The sequence below is a fragment of the Octodon degus genome, unplaced genomic scaffold (assembly GCF_000260255.1).
Source record: "Octodon degus isolate 3935 unplaced genomic scaffold, OctDeg1.0 scaffold00300, whole genome shotgun sequence".
NCBI lineage: Eukaryota > Metazoa > Chordata > Mammalia > Rodentia > Octodontidae > Octodon > Octodon degus.
In genome coordinates this window covers 544,194-554,283 of record NW_004524876.1, presented here as the reverse complement: position 1 = coordinate 554,283, position 10,090 = coordinate 544,194, and the positions used below count along the sequence as shown (strand labels likewise).

Sequence of the window (10,090 nt, the reverse complement as noted above, 5' to 3'; positions counted from 1 at the left end):
CTACTCCACATTATTTTGATGGGATTCAGTAGTGCAGTTGGGTGCTTTAGATTCATTTTCACTGTTACAAGCTTCATCTATATAATTATAGAATATTTAAAAACATTATGCAGTCATCCAAAAAAGATATGTCAAAAATACCCATCACAGCAATAACAGACACACCCTGCAATCTAACAAAATACAAATCTATAGTAGAATAGATAAATAAAAATATTCTGTGTAGTGTTTGACTTTTTCTTAAGAGACTGTAATATAGCACAGATAGTGAAGCATGTGTTTTCCTAGAAGTGTTATTTTAAAGAGAAAATGAATTATAAAATATTTTATATTTATGTTAGGGATAAATAATATTATTTTGGTGGTCATGTAATTATTATTCTGTAAGAAGACACCTTTTCCTAGGTAGAACCTGATAGGACAAGACCTTACTCAAATTCTATCCTAAAAGGTGACCAATAGCTCCCACCTCTGTCTGCTCACTTCTCACATTGGACTGTCAGCTGAGACCACTAGTTATCACCCATTAAGACTAAAAGTTTATCGGTAACATTTTGCAAGGGCATGATGTTCAGGAGAGAGTATGTTGGCCTAGATTATATTGATAACAAGGAATGGATTGAGAAGGAGAAACCATACCCTGAAAAACCTTCAGGACTGCCATTATATTAGTGATTTTCATTGAGCACACATAAAATCAGAACCTTGTAATAGAAATTTAAAATATTTCATTGTCTTTTGTATTATAAATGTCCAACATTCAAAATTTAAAATGGAAATTGTTCTGTTCAACATATTTATGGCTCAGGATTTGTGGTCCTGTTTTGCATAGAAGTTAACAAAATTGTATTTCTTGTTAAGACATTTAATAGAATGCCTGTGGTTGAAGCTTTATTCCAAGGAACATACTCACATTGTTATAAAACTTTCTTGGAACTTTCTGGTGTCTTTGTATTTCTCTTCTGTTGTCATCAGAAATATAATTTTATAATCTTTGGGTCCTTGGTCAAAATGATGACCCCCTCAAAGCGGCAGGCTCCGAGGCCCACATCTTGTGTTTCCCCACCGGACCTGCATTTATAAGCTCTCGCACTAGGCTAAACATTCTGCATCCCCATCTTGAAAGTATTAAAAGTGTATTAAGAAACTAGCTGGCATTCTCATTTTGTGCTAAGACCTGTAAATTGAAGGGCTAATCTTGACATTAAATAGAAACTTAAAACATGTTTGCAGCAAGGTTTCCCAGGTGACAATTCTGCACTGCAGGGTAACACACAGGATGTTTAAGGAGGACTCTTAGATCAAAGCAAAAGTGGACAGAGAAAGAAACTGAGTCATTGTTTAGGACAAACCACAGCCCCAGCTGATCCCATAGGGAGCACAGAAACTAGAAGGGACCTTGCAAATTATCCAAAGTAGCACTGAGGTAGTCTGACCTTTATACATCCTTCCCCTCCAACAATCAGTTGTTGGGTTTGAGCTGTGCCACGTAGAGGGCTGGGGCTGTCTATGATGGAAGAAACCCTCAAAGGGATAAGGAGCCAAAGACTCTATTTCAGCAGTCTATCTCAATATCTTATGTCATCTTAGGGTCAAAGGACTTTCACTGAAGAGAGACCTAAGCAACACAACTCCTTGTCCCCAGTCTTCCACATGGATACACAAGAGTGTGACCTTCTAAGACATTTAGGTATCCCCTCAGTAGCAGTTAGCCTACTTGTAATTGTTTAACCACTTCCTAGTTGATGGATTGATTTGAATGTCATAAGTTTTAAGGAATTTGGTCACTTTTACTCCTCATTTTAACTTTACCTCATGCATGAATTTGTTAGTACTGGACTTGGAACTTTAAGCTGCCAATGGAATGAGGCAATGCTAATTGAAATGGAATTGATTCTAAGACTCTGACCTCATTGTTATGTTTCTTAGACCGACTAAGATGCTCCATTTGCCTTACTAAATTTGGCTGTTCCCATTGTGCAGAAAGATGTAAAGACCACCAAACACTTAATATCTTGGAAATATAGCTTAAAATGTCAAAAAAGTAATTTGAAAAAATGCATTGTTATCTGTTTTAGAGAAACAAAATCAGCACCTTGTAATTGCTCAATAACAAACCAATAACCACTATCACATCTTAACTACACAAAGTAGATAATTGTTGTACTTGGATTTCCTTTAAAATGTGAGAGTCAACATTAAGCAAGAACACAGTTTCTAGGGCCAGCCAGATAGCTCAGCATATTGAAGTGTCTGCTGAGGTAGAGCACAGTGGCCAGGGGGCGATTGAGACTGGGCGTGGTGGCCTGAACCTGTAATCCCAGCACTTGAGAGGGTGAACACAGGAGAATTCCTAGGAGACCAATCTGAGTAGTGAGACCCTGTGGACCTGGTAGACCTTGCACTAGACCCTGTAGACCTGGTAGACTTTGCGCTAGATACATAAAAAAAGAACATAGTTTCTAAAGCATGAAGGCAAGTACTAAAACCTAGAACTCCTCCAATGCTTCCCTGGAAACACAGACTCACCTAGGAGAGTTGTAATAAGAGTTTAACAGTGAGTGTCTGCATTACAATAAAGAAAGGAAGAAAAGATGATGAAATGACAGTTTATTCATTTAAGAAAAAGTAAAGAACCAATTACCAGGCGACTACATGAAAGAAACAGAAGAGAATCACTGTTTTCTAAAATCTTTTCACCTTCCGGCCAGCTCCAACAGTCTGTGCACGTTGCATGAGACTAGCGCAACTCATGAAGGTGTTCGTCACCCGCAGGATCCCCCCCGAGGGCAGGGCCGCGCTCGCCCAGGCCACAGAATGACCACCTACCTGGCCATGTGGAGACTCCCTGTGCATCTGTGAAGTGGAACTGTGGGATTCTGATGAGTGCATCCCCAACAAGGAGCTAGAACATGGTGTGGCGGGGGCCCATGGCCTGCTCTGCCTCCTCTCAGACCGTGTGGACAAGAAGATCCTGGATGCTGCAGGACCTAATCTCAGAGTTATCAGCACACTGTCCGTGGGTGTCGACCATTTGGCTTTGGATGAAGTTAAGAAGCGTGGGATCCGAGTGGGCTACACCCCAGATGTCCTGACAGATGCCACTGCGGAGCTGGCTGTCTCCTTGCTGCTGACCACCTGCCGCAGGTTGCCAGAGGCAATAGAGGAAGTGAAGATTGGTGGCTGGACCTCATGGAAGCCCTTGTGGATGTGTGGCTACGGACTCACCCAGAGCACTGTTGGCATCGTGGGGCTCGGGCGCATAGGCCAGGCCATTGCTCGCCGCCTGAAACCATTTGGTGTCCAGAAGTTTCTGTATACAGGGTGCCAGCCCAAGCCTCAGGAAGCAGCAGAATTCCAGGCAGAGTTTGTGTCCACCCACCAGCTGGCTGCAGAGTCTGATTTCATCGTGGTGGCCTGCTCCTTAACGCCTGAAACCAAAGGACTCTGCAACAGGGACTTCTTCCAGAAGATGAAGAAAACAGCTGTGTTTGTCAACATCAGCAGGGGAGATGTTGTAAACCAGGATGACCTGTACCAGGCCTTGGCCAGTAGTCAGATTGCAGCTGCTGGACTGGATGTGACGACCCCAGAACCGCTGCCTACAAAGCACCCCCTGCTAACCCTGAAGAACTGTGTAGGGTGTGCAACCTGCTGCAGAACTTCCTGCAGAAAGGCTAGAGGCAAGACCCACCCAGCTGATCCAGGAGCAGAACATCTTGCTAGAGTGGCACAACGAGTTCACTTCCAAGGGCTGCAGCAGGAAGAAGTGCAGCACAGCAGCCAGACCCAAGCCACACCCACCTGGATGAGTTTGAATTTGGTATGACTGCACTAAGGTCATAAGACAGTACTATACAAAATGACAAAGAGAAGGAGCAAAATGCATTCTCAGGCTCCGAGCCAACCCAGAACAAATGAAGGCGACAATAGCATAGAAGAAATTGGAAAGCACACACCTGAAATAATAGCATCTGAGGTAAAGAAACAACTGCAGAAAGGTATAGAGGAAATCAGATTAGAAATAATTTCTGAAGTAAAACAAAGAAATGATAACTATAATAAAAGAATTACTAAGTGCTTCTAAAGATACTGATAAAAAATAGAGGAGAATAGAAAAATGATGGAATCCTTGAATGAACAAATAGGAAAGAAATAGAATGCGTGAAGCAGATTCAAAGTGCTATACAGGAAATTAAAACTTCAATCACAAGCTGGCAAAACTTTGAATGAAAGTGAAAATAGACTTTCAGGCCTTGAAGACACTGTTGCAGCTACTGAAAAGATAAGAAAAGATCTCTTAAAAATAACTAGGATGCAGGAAAAATAATCCAACATCTGCAAGACGATGAAAAAATGAACAATGTAAGACTAATAGGCATCAATAAGAAAGGAGTCAATACACATATAAAAAGAATATGGGCAAAAGTAATAGCAGAAAACTTTCCAAATATGGGGAAACAATCTGACATTCAGGTAACTGAAGCATATAGAACTCCAAATAACATCAACCCAATTAAAACCACACCCAGACGTATAATAATCAAGATCCCAGATATTCAGCACAGGAACAGTATACTAAAAGCTGCTAGAGAAAAGAAACAGATCACATTTAAAGGAGAACCCATCAGAAAAATGGCAGATTTCTCTTCACAAACCATCAGGTCAAGAAGAGCATGGAGCAAAGTGCTACAAGTCTTGCAAAAAAAAACCCACATTCCAACCCAGACTGACATAACCTGCAAAACTCTCAAGTTGAATGGAGAAGTGAAATACTTCCCTGACAAAGAACAACTGAAGTATTTCACGATGACAAAGCCAACCCTACACAGACTACTAAAAGATATTCTAGAGAGGGAGCAAAATGACCACAACTCCATGAATGAGAACAGAAGGAGCCCACCAAATAGGGCAAACAAACACAGGAGAAAAAGAGGCATACAACAGCGGTCTTTCAATTATTCTTTTGTATACAGCAGCAAAATATTTCCATCAGCACACTCTACAAATGGACTTCTGCACCCTGTGGGTCATGATTCTATCCAGGTCTACAGGGTGGATATCAAGGAAATAGCAGTAGCTCAGTCCCACAAGTGACACCTGGCCACTAGTAAGCATCATGGACACTGTCCACATCTACCACATACTAGAACTTTGTGCAATATCCTATCCCCAAACTGTCAGAAGTACTGGTCATATATTTGCCATTCAAGTATTTTTGTTTTAGTCATAGTAATTCTTTACTATCATGAAAACTTTTTCTTAGTTGATGTTTTTGTATATATTAGCCTATTCAAATACTGTGTGAGTACTCTGAATTGATCACAGATTCATACATATGATACACTACACTCTGGCCTCTTAGTTGGACACACCATTTAATTTTAATTTTTGAATATTGTTTTGAAATATTTAATTTTGAATTAATTAATAATTAATTTTCTGGATATTGTTTAATTTTAATTTTTGTTTTATGTATACTGTATCTTTGACTTACAATCTACTTATAAGACATGGTATGATATTTTCTCCTGGTATTAGAAACTTTAACAAATGTATTTCCATTTTCCGTTGACTTTATATTAGTTCTTCCTTGTCTTTTATACACACACACATGAAAAAATACATATATAACCTAACATAAAATTGATACTGTTTTCTGGAAATCTTCAAGGACCTTTTAAATGGGTTTGTCTACTACAATTATATTTTACATAGTCCTACACAACTACCATTTTGAGAGCTCTTTATTCTTTATCTAGGACCATACAGCAACTTCTTTTGCCTTCTGGATTATGGTCTTTGTTATTTTCTATATGCTGTGTCTGGAGTTATTAGAATATTTCGAGTTTGTGTGATGGGAAAATATTTTAGTTTTCAAAGGTATGTTGGCTAAGTGTAAAATTCAGTGAGGACAGATCCATTTATTTTTCAGTCCTTTGAATAAATAAGTCTAGTTTCTTAAAAAAATAAATAAAAAATAAAATAAAATCTTTTCAGATGTTGAATATGTGAAGAGAAAGAATTTGACTTTAATTTTGCTTTCATTATTTCTATTTGCAAATTTAATGTTTCCAAATTTCTTAAAGTCTAGAAGGTGAGCATATTTCTCTAGAAACATGATTTTTTTTAGGATTATATAAATGTTGGTTAGGTATCTAAAAAACTAAAAGCAAGATATGAAAAACACTGTTTCATACATGCTTTCATTGTCCTTCCTATTTAGAATAAAGAATTCCTAGTATCTGTACATATTTTTGATACCACAATTTTAAATACAGATTCCAAAGACCCTGTGGATTGATTTGGGTCAACCCAGTTGTCTCAGTGCCAAAAGAAGCAAACTAGAAGTTATAAAATTTGTGGATAAATTTCTATTGCTTAAAAAGAGAAAGCAATATCTAACACAAGGTAAATTTACATATACTTTAAGTTTTTCCTCATATTGCATATTGCCATATTGCCAATGTTCTACAGAAGTAGACACCAACGCAGTTACCATTTTTTATCATACCATGCATGGTAATACGGCCTCTAGACAGAACTGTGAGCGTGTAGGATACGGCCTTCAGTAGGACTGAGAAGGGATTTATGCTTGATAAAGAAAGTAAAATGAAGAGGTTAGTCCTTTCCTTACTTCTAGCATTACAGGTGCTTCCTAAAATCTTGTCTGTCTCTTGTTTACCTCTTCTATTACCTTGTTGATTTTCTGAAGTCAGGGCATTTTTACCATCACTTTCCCTAGCAGAATCGCTGGTTATAATAAACCTTCAATGAATAAGAGAGGAAGCAGTGATGAAATTGATGAATACCTGCTGCCCCAGCAGGCACACACGCGCATGCACACACACAATAGCTAAGAAAGCTTGAGATCCAAAATATTTGCTTAAATCATACAAGGTCACACAACCATTTAACGGATGTGCTCTTCCCAGTCTCCTGACGTGCCGTCCACTGTTCTTCAAATGCTCTCACTCTTTTTCCACTGCATTTGTCTCTCCAGTTCTTTTTTTTATCTGTGAAACAAGATTGATTGATTGATTGATTGATTGATTGATTGATTTGGAAGAAAAAAGCCTAAGTAAAAACAAGTAGCAGAAACAATGTAACATGCAACAATACATGTTATAGATTTTTCAAAACAAAAATTGCAAATCAACAATGGTTGTGCTATTACCTATTTTTATTGTCAATTCTGTTGCTCATATTAACATATATAGTTATCCAAGATTGGGGGCTGGGGAGGTAACTCAGTAGCATGAGTGTCTCTTCAGTTTTGGGGGGAGTTTTTCTCCCCTGGACCTGAAGGACATCACTATTCTTGCACCACAACTGTTTCTTTTACCCCCCTCAGAAACATAGCAATGAAAACATTCATATGCTAAAATTAATACCAGCCTCATTCATTTTGTGTGAAATGTCATTGTTGAATTATAGAGCAAAAAATTATGAAAGCAGTTATTAAACATTTTCTGTCTTAAAATCAATACTTTATATTGACTGAGACAAACTAAGGCCATCAGTAGGACATGCTTTCCCGTGGAGGAACTCTGCGACACAAACATACTAATGAGGAAACATGATGTTTTGGAAGTTCTTTAGTGAAAAAGACTGCTCAACTTTTTCTTCTTTCAGAAAATGGGCAATTGTATTTCCTACAATGGGCATGGTCTAATGTAAACTATACCTGGATTCATATTGGAAATGAATACCCTCTCAGGTATTATTTATGGCAGTTATTCTTTGGAGAAAAAAAAGTAAAGTGATTACTAGAGATGAAATTATTTTTTTAATCCCTACTCTTGGTTCAAATTCACCTTTCTTGGGTTGTATAATAAGGCAATAAAATCAAATGATTTAGAAATTTATAGATTTTAAGAGAAAAGCCTAGTGAATGTTTTTAAAAACATATCATTACTTTCCATAATCTGTATTAATGATAAAATTTTCCTCTTATAAACCTATTTCACATCTGGGAAGTGCTTTTCTTAGTTCTGTACCTAGAAGACATGCGATGAGGATGGTGCTCCATCAATGTCACTAAGGCAAGGAGGGATGGAGAGTGACAGTGGCAGGTCTCCAGGGTGCATGCAAATCCAGGGCAAGAAGAGATAGAATTAGAATCTCAGGACCATCATTTGCCAAAACTCAACCCTCATGAATCTTGACATGACTGTCTCATATCAAACCTCTTCAAAATATTTCACCAGCAGTAGAGCAGCAAATATTCAGCTGAAATTCATTCTGGAAACACAGCTCAGATTGCACAAATTTAGGCATTACAGGGTAAGTTAGGGAGGCAATGTGATCCAGCAGCTTATGAGTATTTACATGTTGTATGTATTTATAGAAAATAATATTTTGTGTGTTTTCACATAGTTACATCAACTGACAACTTTTACTCTGCTAAAATACTCCTTTCTGAATTAAAATTAGACTTATTTTCAGTTTATTTACTTCTCTATTATCTCAGTTCATGCCTCAGAATCCATTTTTAATTAATGCATAAAGACTATGAAGAGTTACATAGTTCGATCATAGTTGAAAACATTGTAACAGTGAAATGACAAGAAAATTAACATGATTTAGTGCTTACCTACTACTAAGAAGTCTCAGTATTTATACAGGTAAGGTACATGCAACCAGTCAAAGAAATCCTAAAGAGTAATTAACTGCATCTTTAATACAAATTATAGATGACAGAGTACAGATTTTAAAGCAGATCTCTGTTCTTTTCCAAGAAAAATTTTTTTCTTCAATTTATAAGTTTATTGCTGAGAAAACTTAGTGACATATTTTCTTAAAAGTTGAAATCCAAAAATAACTTTAAAGATTTCATCCCAAATAAATAGAATAAGTTAATATCTGGCACTAAGCTGAACGGTGTAGTTGTGTGTTTTACCAGTGAGATAATCCTCTAAGTTCATGTTTTCATTTACAACCTGCATTGGGGGTCTCCCTGGCTCCATCTTTTCAGTCCATCACAATGTAGCCACTACTGTCTTCCAGGCTCTGTCTGTTTCTGACAGAAACCTGCTCAGAGATTTTCTCAGGAAGATTTTCAATAGTGGCTGACTGCCAAATAATATCTGAACTCCTCAACTTGACAAAAATGAAAGGGTTTGTGACATATCCGCCATGTTATTCTCTAGTCACTATTCTTCTTAAACAATGAGTTCGTTTTCCCATAAGAGGGGATCATTAAAAAAAATTGTTTGCTCTGTTAAATATTTACCTTAGATCTTAAAATCAGGAAGAGAAACTGTATTCTTCTCTTTTATCTTTCTTTCTTTCTTTTCTTTTTTTTTTTTTTCAGGACTTGGAATTGAACCTAGAACCTTCACACTAAATTACATTTCCTAAACATTCCTTATTTTTATAGCTACCTAACATGTTCAAGTTTTTCTTTATTTTATGAAAAACTAAAACACATTTTCTTAACAAAACAATAGATGGACAATGCATAGTTAAAATGGAATGAAGATGTAACTATTACAACTGAAACACAATTTGCTGAAGGATAAAATAAGTATAATTCTTGAAGATATGGACATTGGCATAGATAGGCAGGTCTTTCTGAACAGAACAGCAATAGCAGAAGAAATAACACCAAGAATCAACAAATGGAATGGTAGCAAGTTAAAAGGCTGCACAGCAAAGGATATAACCAGTAGATTGAAGAATCAGCCTAGAGGTTAGGACAAAATTTTTGCCAGCTATTCCTCAGACAGTGTTCTAAATTTAGAATAGATGAATAACACAAAAAATTAGACTCTCCAAAATAAAAGGACCAAACAAAATGGGTGACCAAATGGAGTAGCCACTCCTCAGAAGTACTAATGGCCTATAAATACATGAAAAAAAGTTCATCATCTACAGTAATTAGAGAAATGCAAATTAATACTACATTGAGATAGCCAGGTGTGGTGGCACAACCCTGTAATCCTAGCTATCAGGAGACTGAGGCAGGAGAATCACTGTGAATTTGAGGCCAACCTGGGCTATATATTGAGTTCAAGTCCATCCTGAATTACAGAATGAGACTTGCCATCAAGAAAGAAAGAAAGAAAGAAAGAAAGAAAGAAAGAAA

The 10,090-nt window shown here is 37.3% G+C and overlaps 1 protein-coding gene across 1 annotated transcript in view; it reads left to right on the top strand.

The window, feature by feature from the left end:
* Nucleotides 1-2,725: 2,725 nt before the first annotated feature.
* The window catches only part of LOC101563915 (glyoxylate reductase/hydroxypyruvate reductase-like), a 15,552-nt gene continuing 8,187 nt past the window's right edge, over nucleotides 2,726-10,090 (top strand). The window contains exons 1-2 of the mRNA XM_023707579.1: nucleotides 2,726-2,817; nucleotides 2,857-3,697. Of these exons, the coding sequence (XP_023563347.1) occupies nucleotides 2,735-2,817; nucleotides 2,857-3,697 (924 nt within the window). The 5' untranslated portion in view covers nucleotides 2,726-2,734. The remainder of the gene's footprint in view (nucleotides 2,818-2,856; nucleotides 3,698-10,090) is intronic.